General features: G+C 59.7%; 1 protein-coding gene and 1 long non-coding RNA gene across 4 annotated transcripts in view; one reads left to right on the forward strand and one right to left on the reverse strand.

Moving 5' to 3' along the window:
- CAMSAP1 (calmodulin regulated spectrin associated protein 1) overlaps positions 1-6,661 on the reverse strand; it is a 57,301-nt gene extending 50,640 nt beyond the window's left edge. For 2 of the 3 annotated variants that reach the window (XM_044264542.1, XM_044264541.1), the window contains exons 1-2: positions 6,641-6,661; positions 6,333-6,492 (exon numbers count right to left, since the gene is read on the reverse strand). In XM_044264542.1, coding sequence (XP_044120477.1) covers positions 6,333-6,492 — 160 coding nt within the window. In that variant the 5' untranslated portion in view covers positions 6,641-6,661. Of the gene's footprint in view, positions 1-6,332; positions 6,493-6,640 lie in introns of those variants that run through there. The other variant, XM_044264543.1, reaches the window with a different exon arrangement.
- LOC122917117 lies at positions 5,696-16,236 on the forward strand. The gene is made up of 3 exons (XR_006386350.1): positions 5,696-5,757; positions 9,017-9,084; positions 15,697-16,236. It is a non-coding gene; the product is annotated as an uncharacterized LOC122917117 (long non-coding RNA).
- Positions 16,237-20,824: the final 4,588 nt, after the last annotated feature.

Below are 20,824 nucleotides of genomic sequence, written 5' to 3' on the forward strand. Positions count from 1 at the left end.
ACAACAAACTCAAGCCTCACTTAACTTGAATGGAACACTCTAGATTTCCCTCGTGCTCCCCTTACCTGCTCTGCCACAGCACCTGCTCCTTCCCCGGGTGCCTGTCCCCTCGGGTGCATCCCAGGTGTCCGAGTGTGCAGCCAAGTCGGGCACTACCCGAGCCCTGAGAGGCCTGTCAAGGACCCCCGAGTCCACAGCACACACTCGCTGAACTGACGGCGATCTAATTTTGTGCGAGTGAGTCTGAAGCGAGTAGAGGACAGTCACCGAGGGGCCTGGAAGCGAACGGGTTAGGCGCACAGCAAGGGCCAGACGGAGGAGTCGGAAAGACACGAAAGCAGAAAAGCTGTGCAGACTAAGGACTAACTATTCCCTCCCAGGGGGCCCTGCACGGGCCCACGCTCCACCCCAACATCAGCCCGGCCCGTCTCGAGGGGCTCATCTGCTCTGTCGTCCCTGCTGGGGACAGGCTAGGCCAGGCCTCGGCCCATCAAGCACAACACCCCCAGCTCTGCTAGGGACCCTGTGTGCACCCGCCAAATCCGCAGAGTGAAACCCAGCCCCGGGCTGAAGGCGTGAGGAGATGCCACCCTCACCGGGGGGTCAGTGCCCTCGTAAGGAGGCTCCAGAGCTCTCCCGTCCCTCCTGCCCTGGCACGGAGCAGCCACCCCCAAGGCAGGAAGCAGGCTGCCGGCACCAGGGTCCAGGGCTTGCAGCCCCCAGTACTGGGGGAGACAGAGGTCATCCAGGCTATGTAATGTCATCATGGCAGCCGAAACACCCCGAGAGCTGATCCCAGATATCCCACCGGACTACAGCCTCTGCCCACTCCAACCTGCTAGAAGAATCCTGCCAGCCTCCGTCTCTCATCCCCCCCCACCAAACACACCTTCCCAGACACACATCACGAAAGAAACCCCACCCAGCATGGAACACCGCAGGCCATCTGGTCCACACTGGTCTCCTAAACCAATCCCTCCTATTCCGGTCCACGAGCCCTGTCAGGAGGTTACTCGGTCCACATTGAGCACTTCTTGCCCTGCACACAACCAGCCAGACGCCCCCCTCTCTCCTGGAGGGGCTTCCCACACCGGACCCATCCTTCCGATAAGCTCTGACCCACGAAGCCCGCCCACTGCTCCACGGGGCCCACTCCCCCAGCCGGCAGCTCCCCAGTCGGCCTCCCACCGGCTGAGGCACGGACGCCACGCTGCGCTCGCTCACCTCCCTTCCCTCCCTCCACAGCTCGCGTGGGCTTCAGGCCGACGGGCGCACCTCGGCCCGTACGCACACGACAGTGAGGCCCGGGGCAGCACACGGTGACCGCTGGCCCCATCCCGGCCGCGCTCCGATCAGACGGAAGATGGAAGCAATCGGAGTGGCTCAACCGTCCAACTAGGAAGTAAAAAAGAACACTGTCCACGTGCGGTACCGCGGCCACAAAACCAATCAACAGCAGGGGAAGCCCATGAGCTAGTCGGGGGATAAAGGTCACACGGACGGGGCTCCTGGAGGGGCGCGTGCCCCAGTTTACCGCTGCAGCCGAGGAGCGGCCGGCCACTCTGAGGGCCGCTCCCATGTAAAGGCTCGGGACAGTCTGAACTTCGAGGTGGACATCGCGCCCCGGTTAGCGTCAGCTGGTGGCAACAGGACAGGAAAGAGGAAGCGTGCAAACTGGTAGAGCTTTAGAAACGCACTCGTGCGGGTCACGGCCGTGGGGACGGAACACAGATGGTCTCTCTCCGCACTCCAGCCGCTTCAAGAAGGGCTCCAACTCCGGCACCCACCGGACCAGCAGCTGAGTGCGGCAAGCAGAGCATCCACCAGGACAACCGGGACCCCTGGCCTCACGGACACCAGGCAGTCCTCAGCGCTCCCAAGCAGAGGGAAGGTCGTGCCACAGGCCAAGCAGCAGCCCCTTCACTATCTAGGAAACCTAGAAGGTACATCCAGGCTGCCTGTCCCCTGCACCTCCAAAGTACCCAAAGCTCTTGCCAAGAACAATCAACGATTAAAAAGTACAATCCGGGGGCACCTGCAGGGCTCAGTCGTGAAGCGTCTGCCTTTGGCTCAGGTCACGACCCCAGGGTCCTGGGACGGAGCCCCATGTCAGGCTCCCTGCTCAGTGGGGAGCCGGCTTCTCCCTCTCCCTCTGCAGTTCCCCCGGCTTGTGCTCGCTGGGTCTCTCCCTCTTCGTTAAATAAATAAAAGAGGTCTTCAAAAAAAAATTTTTTTAATTAAAAAAAAAAAAAATACAACGTGAACTCATAAACCACGAATCTGAGCGAATCACCAGGTTAAAAAAAACGACCATGCGCTTGCAAGTGAGGACCTCCCGACTAAGACGTACACGGGCCTGTTCCCCTACCAGCCCAGGGACAAGAGCAGCCGCTGCCTCTACTTCCAGTTCTGGGGCCTGGAGAGGGGTTCCAAGCACACAGTCCATCTTCACCAAAGGTCCCGGTGACAAAGCAAGGTGGTGAGCCCAGAGTTGACACCGAAGAGAGGCTGTTCCTGACACCCACTGAGCAGACAGGGTCCAGGCCATCCCTGCGGTCTGTAGAATGCGACTCAGCAGCAGGTCCCCCAGCTCCGCTGCACAGACCCAGCCCAGCCACGAGGCATTCCCTTCCCACCACACGCTTTCCCAATCAGTTGCCCCATCACTCCAGTGCGAGTGAGGACCAGCGTCAATCCCTCGAGGAGGATAGGCTCTCTCCACCCCCGTGAGCTGCCCTGGTGGCCCCTCCGGGCCTGCCCGGCTCGGGCAGCTCAGCGCCTGGCCAGGGAGTGCTGAGGCGTGACCAGTGTCAGCCTGGCTCCCGGGGCTCCTTGACAGGAAAATCACCAGCACTCGGCCCCACAGCAACAAGTCTGAAAACAGCTGAGTGCCTTCCAGTACTTTCCCTGCGTGCTGCTTCAACACTGTCCTTGGAAGACAACAATTACACCCTCCCATTACCCCCTGAAACCAAGGCCGAGAACCCTTTAAGCTTCTCCGGTCATGAGCTAAATTCAAAGCCAGGAACGCGGTAACCCTTCACAGCACTCTCCCCCGTAAACAAACGGCACTTCAGGTCACTCCTTTTCTACAAATTTGTTACAACTTCCACCGAAAACAAATCACAAAATTTCCCAGGTAAGCAGCTTCTACTTTTATTTCTTTTGGTCTTCGTAAGTGCGCTCTAGCCCCAAGGTGGCCTTGAACTCGGGACTCAGACACCAAATGCCGCACGGCCTACCGACCAAGCCAGCCGGGCACCGGCTTCTACTTTCTTGCAGATACTTTCAAATGAACACCTTCAGCTCATCCAGTACGTTATCGCTAAGAAAATAACGAAACCACTCTCCACGAAACAACAGTCACCCCGAGGAGGGGCAGAACAAGCACAAGGTGGCCCCGGCTCTGGGCTGCAGCGAGCCAAAGGCACCTTTCTGAATCACGGCAGGCCACCAGCAGGCCACCAGCAGGCCGGGCAGAGGGACACGCCCCTGAGCCTCCCCATGCGCTACAGATGGCGCGCAGTGACCCGGGGGACATGGAGAGTCCCACAAGGCAGACACAAAACATGACGGCAGCCTCGGCGCACCTGGCCCTAGAGCGTCTGCGTGCTTCCCATCCCGCACAGAGGAGAAGCTACTCAGGTCCAGCAGCTACTGAATGACAACCGCACAGGTGAAACCCTGAAGGCGCTTTCACCGTCACGCCAACACTGACGCGCCCTGGAAGCTGCAGACCCGAAGAGCACATCTAATTAGCTGGAACTAAACCAGAGAGACACAGGGAGCTGTCCCAGAGAAGAAACAAAGAACAGGCCACTAGATTATGAGAAGAATTTCAGGGCGGGCGGGGGGGGGGTGCTGTCTGAACTATCCTATCAAAATCCACTCCCCTCCACCGATCTGCTCTCCTGAAAGACCAGACCGCGGGCAGTGCCAGTCGCCCACCCAGGCCGTGACGTCCACACCAGGGACCTCCGAGAAACCACTCCAGCTGAGCCAAGGTGAGGCTTCTGGGTCACGCGACTTAGGATCGCCCAAATTTGTAAATTTAAAGGGACACTCAACTAGGGAAAAAAAGTCTGTTCCCCTTCTGAATCAACGTACAGACTGGAAAGGCCTTTTTGTTTGGCAAAACTGAACGGAAACCAGACCTCCTAGACTCAGCGTTTGGCCACTGCGCCACCGCGATGGGAGAGCCACTGAACGCCGGACGGGCAACACGGAACCCGGTCTCGGTCCTGGGACAGCATCTTTCCTCCTCCCACTCCCGCACACGTTCTGCTCTATGAACACCCACCTTTAACGATCCCAAAACTGTAAGGCCTATTTTAATGAGTCTCTGAATTAATTACCGGATGTGTCGACAAGCATTAAAGAGAGATCTGGTACTGGGAATAAAACTGGACCCTGAGGGGCGCTTGGGTGGCTCAGTGGGTTAAAGCCTCTGCCTTCGGCTCAGGTCATGATCCCAGGGTTCTGGGATCGAGCCCCACGTCGGGCTCTCTGCTCCGCAGGGAACCTGCTTTCTCCCTTCTCTCTCTGCCTGCCTCTCTTCCTACTTGTGATTTCTCTCTGTCAAATAAATTAAAAAAAAAAAAAAAACAAAAAAACTGGACCCTGAGAGACGCACACTCATCCCAGAGAGCGGACGAAGCCCACGCCGGTCGCCAGAGCTGAGTGCAGCGAGACACACACTCATCTGCTCTGCTAAAGAAACGGAAAGCGATGGGGCGCCTGGGTGGCTCAGTGGTTTAAGCCGCTGCCTTCGGCTCAGGTCATGATCTCAGAGTCCTGGGATCGAGCCCCACATCGGGCTCTCTGCTCAGCAGGGGGCCTGCTTCCTCCTCTCTCTCTCTGCCTGCCTCTCTGCCTACTTGTGATTTCTCTCTGTCAAATAAATAAAATCTTTAAAAAAAAAAAAAAAAAAGAAACAGAAAGCGAACAACGAGATGGCTTCTGAAAAGTATCTGTGCCTGCACAGCATTCACCACCAGGACACAGTCATTTCCATACATAAAATCTCCAAAACACACGCCCCAGGAGCCGGGCCCACGGACACACTGGGCCTCGAAGCCAGGTGCGGGAGCCCAGCCAGCGCCCATGCGCGGTGACCGAGCCTCCGGTGAAGTACTACACGGCCGTGGAAAAGCAGGAAGTCCGCCCGGAGCTGGAAAGAACCTAAGACCTCACACATCGGAAAGCCCTCTCGGAAGGCGACAGCAGAGAAAAGCCAGCCAATGGCCGCAGGTGTCCCAGGCAGGCGGGAGGCAAAGCCGCAAAGGCCCACCAGGCTCAGGGGCCCTTCCTTACCCCGGCTGCAAGACACCCAGTATTCCTCCTCACGGCTCACTCTCAAGTTCCTGCAGTTTTTCTCAATTCCCTGCTTTCCCTAAAATCACAAATTCACGTGTGCACCCAACTCCCCAGAAACTGCATCGCTGCGGGGCAGCCATCAACGAAACCGCAGAACCCAAGGCTGTGAAAGGACGAAAAGGCGCTCCTTGCACGCTGTCCAGCCAACCCAAGAAGCCGGCCAGCGCAGGCTGCAGGGCGGTTACCCTCACGACTGGCCGGGCCTCCCCCGCGCACAGGCTGCTCCAACTGGTGCGATCCTGTCCCGGGGCCACCCCGCTCCGGACGGGCTCACGCGGGGTCCGCCAAGTCCATCCCCAAGGGCACGTCGCTGCTGCGGCCCTGGAGCGGGGACGTGTGCACCAGAGGAAAGGCCGCCGGACAGCGGCGTCCACGGAAAAGGTAGGTTGCCCAGCGCCAGCGCCCAGCATGGACCCAAAACAAAGCACCGGGTCTTACAAAGCCACGACGGGGCCCTTCGTCTGGGAAGTTCCGAGAGCTGGAGCCAGGAGCACCCTAATCCGCTAAGCACATTAGGACCGAAGGCAGCGGATGCGGCAACAAGGTTACCCAGTTGTTCGCAACAGGAGCCCACCGCGGGGACGGGGCTCGCGCAGCGCACTCCGTTTCCACCCCCGTTTCCCGCCGGGCAGTTCCGCGTGCGAGCTTCTGCGCGCCCCGCCAGCGCAGGGCGTCCAGGGTCTGCCCCCGCACCCCCCCCCCGCAGGACGGCCGGCCCCGCACCCATCCCAGCGCAGCCACCGAGCGGCGGCCGCGGACGCGCCGCCTCCTGCCGCACCTGCCGGGCGACCCCCGCCCGCGCCCCCGCCATCGCGCGCCCCGGCCCGCGGCCGGCCGGCTCCGGAGGGGCCCCCGCGCGGCGCCGTGCGGCCCGGGACCCCGCGCACAAAGGCGGCCGCGGCCCCGGCCCCACCGCCGGCCCCGGGACCCCCCGCCCCGGCCCCGCCCCGACCCACCGATGCCGTAGGCCTTGGCGCAGATCCACTGCAGGTTGGCCGCGATCTTGGCGCGGGCCGAGTCGTAGCGGTCCAGGGGCACGATGTCCACGGCGCCGTCGGGCGCGGCCTCCATCCTCCGCCAGCCCTCCCCGGCCGGGCAGCCGCCCGCGTCCACCATCTGCACACAAAAAGGCCGCTGCGGCGCGGGCGGCGCCCGGCCTCCGCCGCAACAAAGGCGCCGCGCCCCTCGCCGCGCCGGGACCCGCGAGGGGGCCGGGCCCGCGAGCACCGCCGCCCCCGGGAGGCCGCCCCCGCCCCGGCCTCACCTCACAGCCGCCGCCGCCGCCGCCGCCGCGGGTGCTGCTGCTGCATGCTGCGGGGCCGCGCCGCGAGGCCGGGGCGCCGGGAGGCCCGGAGGCCCGGAGGCCGGGAAGGCGGCGAGACGAGGGGCGCGGGCCGGGCCGCGGGGCCGGGGCTGGGGGCGCGTGCGCCGGCCGGGGGCGGGGGCGGGGGTGGCGGGGGCGGCGGCGGCGGCCGCTGAGGAGGCGGCCAACCGGCGGGAGCGCGCGCGACGCCGAGGCCCTGCGCACGCGCGCTGGGTGCCGCCCGCCGCCCCGCCCCCCCCCGGCCAGCCCTCGCCCCGCCCCTAGCCGCACGCGCAAAGGGAGCAGCCCGACCCCGGTCTGAACGCGCCCCGCCCCTCACCGCACGCGCAGTGGGCCAGCCCGAGGCCCCGCCCCCGTCCGCGAGCACCGGGCGCGGGGTCGCGCGGAGGGGCGCGGGAACGGGCGCGGGCGAGGCCGCGGACGCCGGCGGGCCGGAAGGCCCTGACGAGACCCGCAGCAGTCTTTTGTCTGGGCCGCGCCTCCTTCACGCCGGCCCCGGGTCGTCCGCCCCAGAGGTCCCAGCCGCCGCCCGGCGGGCAGACGGCCATCCCCGCCCACCAGAGCAGCCCCGGGGGCTCCCCCTCCCAGAGAGCACCGGTGCGGCCGGGCCGCCCTACCCTTTGCGCCCCGCGTGTGTGCGCGGTGGTCCCCCGCGGACCCACCCCCGGCCCGGAGACCCGGGGCCCGCGGAGACCAGGGACGCGCCCTTGCTGAGTCGGGGTCTGGGCGCGGAGGGCGCCACCCGACGCCACAGCGAGGAGCCCGGTCACTGCACAAGCACCCGGCGGAGAGCCCCGCCTGGGGTCCCTCCTGGCGCCCGGCAGGGGGAGGGGCCGCCCCCCAAAAGGCACGGGCGCATTGGAGCCCGCGGGGAGTGAGGGCAGACCGGGGCGTCCGGGCGTCCCGGCAGGGGCACAGCGGCAGCAGTGCTGGGCCATGAGCGACACGGACGCCCGAGTCCAGGGCCCAGGAGGGAGAGACACCGCTAGCAAAGGGGATGGGGGTGGCGGGCGGTCAGCACAGGAAGCTCTGACCTCTTCTCTCAGAGGGGAGCCACAGGGGCCCTGGAGCACAGAAGGGGGGGGCAGGGCAGGGGCGGGGGGACTAACCCTGTGGGGTCAGGGAACAGGTGGTGGGCAGGGCAGGCAGCAGGGAGACCGTACCTGGCGCAGGGCAGGACGTGGAATGGGGGAGAAGGACCCGGTCAAGGGTGACTCCAAAGGGTGTCCCTGTTGATCTTGTGTCATGCAACTTCGATAGACGCCTTATTAGTTCCAACTGTGTTTCAGCTGACCCCTACAGATTTTCTGCATTTAAGATGATGACAGCTGTAAACCCACGTTCTGGTACCTCTTACTCGTCAGTCTGGTGTCCCTTTATTTCTTCCCTTACTTGATGTCCCTGGCCACAGCCTCCAGGCATCCGCTAAGCCAGGGTCACGCAGTGCACGTCAGTGTCTTTGTTTCTGCTCTCAGGAGAAAGCATCCAGTCTTCCGCTGTCCAGGACTATGTTAATGGGGGGGGTTCCGAGCATATCTGGCTGAGGAAGTTTCCCCTCTATTACTCGTTTGCTGAGTGTTTTATCACGAAAGGGTGTTAGGTTCTGTCCGGGCCCTTTTGTGATTGTTGAGATGATGATGTAGGGTCTTTTTACACTATTAATGTGGTATTGTTTGATTTTCAGATATTGAACCAGCCTTGCATTCCTGAGATAAAGCCCAGAGCAGATCATTTTTTTCAAGTTGGCAAATCATTTGGGGGGTTTTTGGTGGTGGTGGTGTTGGTGTTAGCTTTACTGAGATGAGTTGACAGGTACCACAAGGTATACTGTGATGACCCGGTCCGTCTGTAGCACGTAGTACGCGGAGTTTTTACATGTAGGTGTATATTGTGAAACGATTACCACAGGTCAGTTTACGTCTGTCTCCTCACCTGGTTACCTTCTGTGTGTGTGTGTGTGTGTGTGTGTGACATTTAGCATTCACTCTCCTAGCACCCTTCAAGGATACGCTACAGTGCTGAACACAGGTTGCGTCCACGTCTCGGCTGAGTGAATAATGCTTTCACGAACATGGGGAGGCAGATGTCTCTTTGAGAGAGTGGTTTTATGTCCTTCAGCGATATACCCAGAAGTGGAACTGCTGGGTCATACAACAGTTGTTTTTAATTTTGTTTGTTTTGTTTTTAATTTTTTGAAAAACCTCCATACCGTTTTCCACGACGGCTGCACCAGATTGCATCCCCCCATCAGTGCATGAGGACCCCCTTCTCCACATCCTCACTGACACTCCTTATCTCTTGCGTTTTTTATTGTAGCCATTCTGACCAGTGTGAGATGATACCTCCCGTGGTCTGGGTTTACATGGCCCTGATGCTGAGAGATGGTAAGCGCCGTTTTCATGTATTTGTTGGTCACTTGTATGTCCTCTTTGGATTAAATGTCTGTTCAGATCCTTTGCCGATTTTTAAACTGGATTATTTGTTTGGGAGTGCTTTCCCTCTTAAGGTTTTTTTGGAAGAGTTTGAGAAACATTGGTGTTAATTCTTGGGGTGGCTGGGTGGTTCAGTGGGTTAAGCCGCTGCCTTCAGCTCAGGTCATGATCCCAGGGTCCTGGGATCGAGCTCTGCATCGGGCTCTCTGCTCAGGAGGGAGCCTGCTTCCCCCTCGCTCTCTGCCTGCCTCTCTGCCTACTTGTGATCTCTCTGTCAAATAAATAAATAAAATATTTTTAAAAATTGGTGTTAATTCTTAAAATGTTTAGGACAATTCACCAGTAAAACCATCTGGTTCTGAGCTTTTTTTGGGCCGGGAAGAGATTTTTGATGACTTGTTCAATCATCCTTAGTCGGTATTGGTATGTTCAGATTTTCTATTCATGATTCAGATTTGTACATTTCTAGAAATACATCCATTTCTTCTAAGTTATCCAGTTCAGCATGTAATTGTCCATCGCAGTCTCTTATGATCCTTTGTATTTCTGTGGCATCTCTTACCATGTTTCTCCTCTTTCATTATACTTTTGTTGATTTGAGTCCTTCTTTTCTTGGTTAGTCTAGCCAAAGGTCTGTCAATTTTGTTTATCTTTGCAAAACACCAGCTCCTACCATCCTTAATTTTTTTCCCTCTTGTCCTTCTAGTTCCTACTTTATTTATTTCTGCTCTAATTATCTTTATTATTTCCTTCCTCCTGCTAATGTTGGGCTTAGTTTGTTCTCATATTTCCATGAGGTGTAAAGTTAGGGTGTTTATTTGCAATCTCTCTTTTTTTCTTAATGTAGGCATTTATGTCTCTAAACTTCCCTCTTAGAACTGCTGTTGCCCCATCCCATAAATTCTGTTTGTTGTATTCTGTTTGTCTGACAATACTTCCTGATTTCTTTTTTGAGTTCTTCTTTGAGCCCTTAGTTATTCAGATGTGTGTGTTTTAATTTCAGTATATTTGTAGTCCTTCTGGTTTTTGTTTTTTGTTTTTTGACTTTATTTCTTTATCTGGGGGGAGGGGCAGGAGGAGAGAGAATCTTATGTGTGCTCTGCACCAAGCATGGAGCCTGACACAGGGCTCGATCTCAGGATGATGAGATCACAACCATACCCGAAACCAAGACGACGCTTAACTGCACCTCCAGAGCCGCCCGGTCCTCCTATTACTGATTTCTCGTTTCATATCATAGTGGTCGGAAAAGACTTGTGATAGGATTTCCATCTCCTTTGATTCATTAAGACCTGCTCCGTGGCCTAGGCTGTGATATGTCCTGGAGAGCGCTCCATGCACACTTGAGAAGAACTGCGTTCTGCAGCTGCTGGGCGCAGTGTTCTGTTTGGGGTTCTGGGGTCTGTTGGGTCCACAGTTTGTTCAAATGCACCATTTCCTTACCGAGTCTGTCTCTGGGCAGTCTACCCAATGCCGACAGTGGGATCTTCAAATCCCCTCCTACCACTGTAGGTCTATTGTCCCCTTTGCTTCTGTTAATTTCTTTTTTCAGATTTTTTTTTATAATTTTTTTTTAAAGATTTTATTTATTTATTTGAGAGAGAGAGACAGTGAGAGAGAGCATGAGCGAGGAGAAGGTCAGAGAGCGAAGCAGACTCCCCATGGAGCTGGGAGCCTGATGTGGGACTCGATCCCGGGACTCCAGGATCACGCCCTGAGCCGAAGGCAGTCGTCCAACCAACTGAGCCACCCAGGCGTCCCTCTTTTTTCAGATTTTTAGGCGCTCCTATGTTGGGTGCTATATATTTACCATTGTTATGTGTTCTGGATAAATTGACCCCTTAACCACTATCAAGTGACCTTCTTTGTCTCTTGTGACCAATTTTGACTGACGGTCTCTCTCCTCTCAAACCAGCATAGCCATCCCTGCTGTCATTGGGCGTCTGTGCACAGGGCATGTGTGTTCACATCCTCTCAGCCTACGTGTGTCCTGTGTCCGTAGAACTGAAGTGAATCGCCAATAGGCAGTGTGTTGTTGGATCCCGCTTTTAATCCATTCAGCCAGGATAAGTCTCTTGATTGGAAAACTTAACCCATTTACATTTAAAAGAACTAATAAACAGAAGGACTCGGAATTGCCAATTTGCTCACTGTTTTGTATCACTTTGTTCTTTTGTTCTTCTCCCGCTGTCTTCTTTCGTGGCTTATTTCTTGCGATGGTGCGCTCTGACTCCTTTCTCTTTTATGCAGATATGAGAGTCTTTTTTTTTTTTTTTCAGTCTCTACACCCAGCATGGGGCTTGAACTCATGAGCCCAAGCTTAAGAGTCACACGCTCCACCGACTGAGCCAGCCAGGCACCCATAACAGCCTATTTTAAGGCGACAACACTCGCCTTCAGTCACGTGTGAAAGCTTGGCCGTTGCTCGTCCCCCTCCCTTGATGCCACCGACACCACAGTTTACGACTTCCTGTGTGAGCTCAGGTTACTGTGGCTGCTGCTGGTTTTCACAGTGCTTCCCCGGTCTGCGCCTTGCACTGGTTCACGCCACCGCTGTCCATCGCGGGGCGAGGGGGCTTCTGAATGTGACTATGTATCTGCTTTTCTACTTTCATTTGCTTTTGTATTGTCACTTCGCATCCTCTCATCACAGCTTGAGGAGGTCCCTGCAGCATGTCCTGCAAGGCGGGTTTGGTGGTGATGAACTCCCTTGGCTTTTGTTTGTCTGAGATGTCCTTTTTTATTTTTTTTTAAGATTTTATTTATTTATTTGACAGAGAGAGATCACAAGCAGGCAGAGAGGCAGGCAGAGAGAGAGGGAAGCAGGCTCCCTGCTGAGCAGAGAGCCCGATGCGGGACTCGATCCCAGGACCCTGAGATCATGACCTGAGCCGAAGGCAGAGGCTTTAACCCACTGAGCCACCCAGGTGCCCCTGTCTGAGATGTCTTTATCCCTCCTTCATCTCTGAAGATGGGGGAGGTGGGGGGGCTAGTCCCCCCCTCTTCTAGGCTGTGAAGACCCATCTGGGTGGGGGAACAGCTTCCTCTGTCCCCGCTCAGGATGGTGGGATCAGCTGTGGTGTGGCAGTCATTCGGGGAGGCGCTGGCTTAGAGGCTGGCGCTGGGGCTGCCGGGGGAGCCGTGGATGGCAGGCTTGTCACCAAGGCGTGGGTCCCGTCTGGTCCCTGGGGGATGCAGCTGCCTTCAGCTAGGACCTTGTTTGGTAGAGCCGGCCCTGCGTCTGCTGCTGGGTCCCCAGACAGCAGCGGTTACCCAAAACCGAGTTGGCCTCTTGGTGGGCTTTAAGCCAAAACATACATCCAAGTCCAACAACAGAAGAGGAAGGGTTTACTTGCAACAAGTCAAGGACTTCCCTGAGCCGTATCTCTCCCGACAACAAAACTGGGGAGCTTGTGAGCACAGGCCTCGCGCAGTGGGGGCATGGCCTAGAGTTGAGGCAGAAGTCCTCTTGCAGTGACTGAGTCCCGAGGCCGGCAGGGACCCTGGTGCTCAGAGGGGTTCAGATCCACGAGGACTGCTCAAGCACACACTGGGTCTGTCTTTCATCTTGAATATGATTAGGCTGTTCCCTGATGGGGGCTTACGTCCTTCCGTGACATGCCTGGGGGCTAAAATAACATGTCTGTCTTCTTCCTGGGGACCCTAACTTTCTGCTTATGTTACAGATCCCTGGGATGGGGAGATGCCATCTTCCGGCCAGGTCACTGGTGGGGCCCCAGGCCGTGGCTGACCAAGTCCTGGCTGCTTCAGGCTACACAGGCACAACTAAGGTCTGCAGACCTGGCTTTGGAGACACAGATACGTGTGCCTCCGCCAGGCTCCTGGGCGGCCTGCACTGGGCTCCCTGGCCAGGGTTGGAGGGGCCGGAACTGAGGGCAGGGCCTATTCAGAGTCTCTGGGGGCACAGATGGGAGCATGTCCTGCCGTGTGTCCCTGTGCTGGTGGAACCACTTGCAGACTGTGGCTGGGAGGGGATGGGGCCGGTCACAGGCCACTTGAGGACCCATAGCCGGGGCAAGGTCTGTGTCTGGTCACCAAGGCATGGCTGGGAGTACCTCCTGCCAGGGCTGGGGGCAGAGATGCTGCCAGCTGAACCAGTGCCAGATGGGGCTGTTCTGGGGTCTGCGGCTGGGACCTCTCTGGGCGGGTCAGCTATGTGGGCTGAGCCCACCTTCCCCGGGGCTCCTCGGTGTTGGGCTGCACCAGACCCCACAGCCCCCACAAAGGCACTCAGTCTGCAAGTGGGCCCCATCACAGCCACTCAGCAGGGACACAAGGGGGCATCTGACCCAGCCATCTTTGGGGGGCCCGCCCGCGGACAGTCTTGCTTCCACGCCCCCAGGTGTGGCTAACCACTGCGACTCTAGGGGTTCTTGCCTGGTTCATGAGATACCAGCCTAGCGTGTGGTGTCTCTGTCTGCTTTGGGGTCAGGGGAACACTGGCCTCATAAAATGGGTTGGAAGTTCCCTCCTCTTGTGTGTTTTGGAAAGTGTGTGCGGAAGTGCCGTCCACTCCTCTGTGGGCACTGGGTGGGGCTGAGCATCCACGCCCAAGCCCAGGCCAGGATCTGCCGCTGCTGCATGAGAATTCTCCCTCCTGGGGCACCTGGCAGGCTCAGCTGCTGCAGCATGCGCTCTTGATTTCTGCTCAGGTCATGATCTGGGGGTCGTGAGACAGCCCCAGGTGGGGCTGCGGGCCGGGTGTGGAGCCTTCTTGGGATTCTTTCCCTCTGCCCCTCCCCCCCAAAAAAGGAAAAAAATAAAATCTTTTAGAAAAAGGAAAAAAAAGAATTTGCCCTCTTCACTGATTCGGGGTCTACTCAGATTGTCTGTTTCTTCTTCAGTCAGTTTCAGTAGTTTGTGTCATTCCATCTCCGCTCAAGGGACTTTGTCCTGAGAATTCCAAAGGTCAGCCCATCTTGCCCAAAGACAGCAAAGGCCAGGGCACGGCTTGTGGCAGAAGGAGCAGGACCTGGTGTAGCTTTGGGCGCCTTAAATTTGGGACGCCTGTTGGACCCCACATGGACACGTCCACTCCTGGGATAGAGGATGCCGCCACCGAGAGGGCACCGCCAGCCTTGGACAAAGGGGGCACTACGGGGAGAAGCCCCCAGAAGGCCATCACCTCGGGCAGCGGGCAGCCTGGGTCCGGTGTGTGGGCCTGGAGGTCGGGCTGCCAGCACCCGGAGAGGGAGCTGCCCTGGGGGCCCATAGAAAGCCATCTAGGGACCCTGGACAAGCAGACTTGTGGGCAGCAGAGGCGAAGTGAACGGAGCTGCGCGGTCAAGAGTTGCAGAAAAACGGAGTGATGGCCCGAGGCAGGCGTGCACGCTCTGGGGTGTCTCTGTGTCCACAGAGGGGAGAGGCCACAGCCTGTGCGTGTGGACACGCCAGGACTGGTGCAGTACCCGGAGTATGACGACGTCCTTCCACCTCAGGCCCAAGAAAGGGCCCAGCCAGGGCACGGGGGGTTGGGCAGTCACCTGCTGGAGGGCGGGATGGAGGTGCTGCGGGTGTGAGGGGCCAGGAGGAAGCCCAGCACAGGCGTGTGGGTGGGTGGGAGCAGGGCGGGGCTGAGATGGCGCGCACAGCTGGGCAGCCCCATGGGGCTTCTCCTCGGGGACAGCAGGCTGATGGCACAGGGGCACATCCCCCCCACCGAGTGCACAGGGAGCCGCTGGGCGTGACAGGGCGTGCGGGTGCAAACAAGGCAGAGCCGAGGAGGGTGCAGTGCGGGGGGGACTAGGGCCCGGACCGCAGCCTGTGGAGCTGGCAGTGTCAGAGGGGACAGCGTGGAAAAAGTGCAGGCTCCCCCGGGGTGGTTAGGACTGCCGGGTCAGCATTGTTACAGTGACACTCCAGGATTGGTGCCTCTCCACTGGATGGCTTGGTTTTAGTTTTGGATAAGTCCTTTGTACGAAGGAGCCACTGACACAGGCCTCTGGGCGTTCCTGGAAGTTTCAGCTTGGAAGCCATTGTCTTTAACCCAAACTCTGAACACATTCTGCCTGATGGTCCAAACCCTGACTTCACTGTCAATATGGGACTGGTTTTATTTGCAGAAGGAGTGATTTGTCAGGGACCCATCCAGACTCGAAGACGATGTTAGGACCTGCTCCCCAGTGTCCAGCCAGCCCTGGGGCCCTAGAGGAAGCAAGTGGAGGGGCCCCCAGAGAGAGACCCCAGGTGGGGTTCCAGCTCCCAAGTCCCAGGAGTGGTGCCGTCCTCCCCTTGGCCAACCCGCTTGGAGTGCGAGCAGGCAGGTCACTGCCTTGGTCCCTCAGAAGTCCACCAAAGACACATGGAAGCAGATTCTCCCCAGCAGCAGGTGGCCTCGGGCTGGCTTCCTCCCCACGACCAGGTGCCGTCCACCTGCTCCCGGGCTCTGTTCCCCCTGCAGGCAGCCCCGGTGCCTTTCCAACCCCGAAAGAAAAAAGACGACCGTCCTCAGGGCCTCCACCAATTTCGTCCTATTTTTATGCCATTTTCCCCATATGATTTTTATAAGCCACAGGTTCTCCTTGTGTTTCCTCGTTCCCACAGATTCTCCGAGTGCCCGCCGCTGGTGGCATTTCAGCTCCCGGGGACATGGCCACGGACCATGCATGGCCCGGCCCCAGCAGCGCCCCTGCGGTGGCCAGAACGGGCCAGTGGAGGCGGCAAGTACGTTCTGCTGAGCTCCTACGGGCGCGACCTGAAGAAATGTCTGATTCAGCCTTTTCCAGTCACCCGGCAGCTGTCTCTTCTTCATGGAAATTTTAAAATGACGTTTCTATTTTCAGTTTTGATTCCATTAAAATCTGGCGTATTCCGGTCTTCCTGACAGTCTCGCGGAAGCGTGAGGTGTGCTGAGTCCCCGGTGGCCGGCCCGGCCATCACGCTCATCACTGCCGGACAGACCGTCCCTCGGCGGCCCGGCCCACCGGGGGCGACCGCACGTGCCCATCCCGTGGCCCAGAAGGAAGATTTTGTTATAAAAGAAAAAAAGTATTTTTGCCAGGGCAAAATAGGCCAGCCTCTTGGCTTTCTCTTTAAAAAGGAAAAAACAGAGGGGCGCCTGGGTGGCTCAGTGGGTTAAGCCTCTGCCTTCGGCTCAGGTCATGATCTCAGGGTCCTGGGATCAAGTCCCGCATCGGGCTCTCTGCTCAGCAGGGAGCCTGCTTCCCTTCCTCTCTCTCTGCCTGCCTTTCTGCTTACTTGTGATCTCTCTCTGTCAAATGAATAAATAAAATCTTTAAAAAAAAAAAAAAAAGGAAAAAACAGAGAGACTAGGTCAAAATAAAGCAGAACCCTGGGAGGGCTGCGTGAGGGACGCGGGGGTGGGGCGGGGGGTGCACAGTCCCGGAGCCAGAGCCCGGTGGCACAGCCCCACCTGCAAGCCCGGCTGGTCACGGAGCGGGCACCAGAGGCTCAGTCCGCAGTCCGGGCTGGAACGATCTCGCTGTGTTCGGACCCGGCCTCCCGGGGCTCGCTGAGCGGGTCCTTGTGGGCCACCCACCGACGGCGGCCTCTCAGCGAGCCCTCGGCACCTGCAGCTAAGGACCCTCGCCCGGTCCTCCAGGGAGGTGGTCTGTGGGGCACATTTACCTGCCGCCCCCCACGGGCTCCCGGACGCACCCCGAGGGTCAGGCCAAGTGGATGCGGTTTATCCTGCAACCAACAGGCCAGTGGAATGGTGCAGTGGCTGAAAAAGACGCCCCCAAGACAGCGACGTCCCCTGCCCGAGCCTGTGGGTGTGCCGCGGACACCGATGGCACTGAGTCAAGGACCTCGATGGAGATGGTCCTCGATTTCTTGGATGGGCCTGGTCACAGGACTCCTCTGTAGCTGGGTGGGTGTCACCCCCAGAGTCACGTGTTGAAGCCTGGTGAAGGTGTCAGGATGCCCTTGGAAGGGGAGGAGGTCGCAGGGCAGCGCTGCAGGAAGGGACCCCAGAAGCCCCCGTGCCCCTCCCGCCGCGGGAGGTCACAGCGAGATGTCGCGTCTGTGAGCCGGGGAGCCGCCCCCTCGGACACGGACTGTGCGGGCGCCGGGGTCCTGGACTAGCAGCCCCCGGAGCTGTGGTCGTGGGCCCGTCTGTGGCGCTCCGTCCCAGCCGCAGGGGATGGACCAGGGCCCGCCGTCATAAAAGGGAGGCAGGAGGGTCAGAGTCAGAGGGAGAGGACGGGAGGACAGCAGCAGAGGTCGGAGAAGCCCAGGGTAGGCTCTGCCGGCCTCGAACATGGGTACCAGCCCCCGAGGAGCTGGAAAGGCAGTTGTCCTCCCCAGAGCCCTGGGAGGGACCAGCTGCCACACCCGCACCGTGGCTGGTGAGGCAGGACCACAAGCTGGCATGGGTTGAAGCCACCATGTCCGGGGCACTTGGTTCCCGTGGCCCCAGACCCACACCAACAAGGGAACCAACTCCCCACTCTTCCCAAACACACTCAGCATGCACCGGCCATCCCGGCCCACGGGGGACGCACGGTTCTCCTGCCCAGGACTGCCGTCTGTCACAGCAGCCCCCAGCCTAGCCGGGCCCCTGATCAGGGCTGGGCTTCCCGGCCCCGTACGTCACCCAGGACAGACACGTGTGCTGGGTGACACTCACGTGTGTGGCCTGCTCCCACGGGGTGGGGGTGGGGCAGGGTCGCCGGGATTCCCAGCTGTGATGTTGGGACTAATGCCGGGCCTCTGTCCCTGGTTCCTGGCGCACAGCTCCGAGAACCCCTGGACTGAGAGGGGACCAGAGCATGCTCCGTGGGCTAATGAGCGGAGTGGGGTACGCCTGGAGCTTAGGGCCAGGGCAGCTAGGAGGCCGGCCATTCGGCGCCAGCCCCACCGCCGGCAGGAGAGGAGACGGAGTCCAGCGCCACGGCCAGCGACGGCACCCGTCAGGCCCGTGCCACGGGGCAGCCACAAAAGCCACGGACTGATGGCGTCCAGAGAGCTTCTGAGCTGCTGCGCTTGTTCACGTGCTGGGAGGGTGGCACCCCAGGTTGTTTGGGGAAACAGCCTATGTGTCTGGTGTCCTACATGTTTGAGGGAAAACAGACAGACAAGAGCACCCGGCGGGCTTAGTCGGTGGGGGACTGACTAGTCTCAGAGCTGGGAGTTTGGGCCTCACGTTGGGGGTACAGTTGATTTAAAAATAATAATCTTTTTTTTTCTTAAGACTTTACTTATTGAGAGTGAGAGAGCAGGGGCAGAGGCAGAGGGAGAAGTAGGCTCCACGCCGAGCAGGGAGCCTGATGTGGGGCTCAATTCCAGGACCCTGGGATTGTGACCTGAGACGAAGGCAGACATTCACCCCTTGAGCCACCCAAGCGCCCCGAAAGTAATAAAAATATTTTTAAAAAACCAAACGGCTGGGGCACAGGCAAGCTCTAGCGCATGCCGGGATGGGAAGCCCGTCCTGTCCACCCTCACCGGCTTGGGACAGAAGCGTGACCCACCCCAAATCAAGGAGCCAGCGTCAGCGGTCGGCCACCCCCAAGTCACCCATCATGCATCCAGGACCTACCGCGTGCCAGGGGTGGGATGTCACATGCTGCGCCCTGGAGAGAACAGCCGTGCCTCCCTCCACCCACAGGAAATGCTGGTCTGCAGCTCTTCGCTCTCTCCCTGAGCCCAGGACACCAGCCCAGGCGTGCACACGTTCCCAAAGCACGTCTCCGACCACCACGGGCTCCCGGCCACCATGGGCTCCCGGCACCGGGCCACCCGGGCCTCATAACCACAACGCCGCCGGGTCAGCCACAGGGCAATAGGGCGGACAGGTGTGGGCCACGGAGCCCCACGCCGGTCCTGGTTCCAGCCACTTGTTGGGAGCGCACGTCTCCCCATGGTCAGCACCGGCGCCTTCTGGAACACTCGACCTGGGGTGTGCTCCTGCCCAGATGACCCCAGGCACTCACGGGAGCTGTGCTCCTGGGCGGAGGGGTGCACTCCACGCAGACCCTTGCTCTGCTGACTGGAGCACACGCTCCCCACTTCTCTGGGGACATTTCACTTTAAATAGCCGCTCAGTCCCCAGAGGAACAGTGTGCGGTGGGGGCCGCTGCAGGGGACAACCCGACAGCCCGTGAACCCAAGCCCTTCATTATCTGCCACCACTTGGGAGGGACAGCAGATGAGGACGGAGGCGAGCGGGAGCAGCCTGAGCCTGAGCGCCGGCAGGCAGCGCCCACGCTCCTGGTCCGAGCAAAGAAGGAAAGCTGAAACCCGCCGGGTCCCCAGGCGGGCTTTGAACGCGAGTCCTCTCAGGCCGGTTTCCATGCCGAGTGCTGAGGACACATGGCACAGGGGACGTCAACGCGGGCATCGGCAACCTCCACGGCCCCCACGAAGGAGTCGCGAGGAGGGCGGGCGGGATGGGGGAGGCGCGCCGGCGCCCGGCAGGTGGAGAGACGCCGGCCAGCTCGCGCGGGCTCTTGCTCAGGCCCCTCAGCTCTCCTGCCTCACCCGAGCCCGCCGCACACGTGCGACGCCTTGTCCCCGCCACGCCTGCATGGCTTCCCGTGGCCGCGGGGCAACACGCAGCTGCGGCCCCGCGGCATCGTCTGAACCTGGAGACCAGCTCTGCCGGCAACAACCGCTATCCGCGCTCAGTTCTCGGGGAACGGCCTGGAACAGGGCGGCCGCGCCCATCCCGAGAAAGCTGCCCTCCAGGGAGCTGGGACGGGATTGAGCCCAGGGTTTAGGTCACAAATGTCCGTGTGCTTCGGTCTGCTGTCCTGAGGGCACGGCCACCGAAAGTGACAGGCTGCAGGGGCAGGAACGGCCCCGCCTGGGAGTCTAGTGCACGTTTGGTTCAAACCGCTGTCTTCACCTCTCATCTTCCTTCCCAAACCAGGCAAGTGATTCCTTCATACCGTCTCCCAATCTCACCGCAGACAGTACCGCAGCGATCCTCGGCATTTGTCACGGAGGCAGGAATCCAGCTGGCGGCGAACTCTCAGCAGCCGCGTGGCCGCCCAGGGAGCCCAGGGACAGGAGGGGGACGAAACCGGCCATGGCTCACCTTGGACAGAAACCTCTACCGCCGGCAGTGCCCTGAACGATGGCCCTCAGCTCAGCCACCTTTCCTGCCCACCAAGCTGCGGTGTGCGGCTCCCACGAAGACGGACCACGGTGAGCAAGGGCTGCAGGCCGACTCCTAGGGCCCCTCGCTGAAGCAGCCCCAGGGCTGCCCAGGAAGCCACAGACGCCACATGCACACACCAGGCACGCGGCACGAGGTCCTCTTGCAGGTGGAGGGGCAGGCCCTGGACGCTGGCGTCCCTGCAGGTTCTCATCAGTCAGAAGGGATGCAGCCGCCCACGCACACCTCCGATGGACCGCTGCCACGGGGGCCACGATACAGACCCCCAAACAGGGAGAGAAGCCTCATAGGAACCAGAGCTGGCCAGGCCCGTGGCTTCCTGAGAGATGGCACCGAACGCCTCACTGCCTCCCGACCTGAAACCGTCTCCAGGAAGCGACGCCGGAATGGTGTCTGGGGGGAAGGCTGGCTGTCCGGCTGCGCCACGGCACCAGCTGCCTTCACCCCCAGCTCCTGGCTCGGGCTGCTCCGGTGGTCCGAGGGCAGGCTCTCAGCCGGCTACGGACGCACTCTTCTTTCTGAAGGATCTCCGGAGCGGTGGTGCAGAAGGTGCACTGGGAGAGCCTGAGGCCCCCGGCGAGGCGGTCC

This window comes from Neovison vison, chromosome 9 (genome assembly GCF_020171115.1).
Source record: "Neovison vison isolate M4711 chromosome 9, ASM_NN_V1, whole genome shotgun sequence".
Classification (NCBI taxonomy): Eukaryota; Metazoa; Chordata; class Mammalia; order Carnivora; family Mustelidae; genus Neogale; species Neogale vison.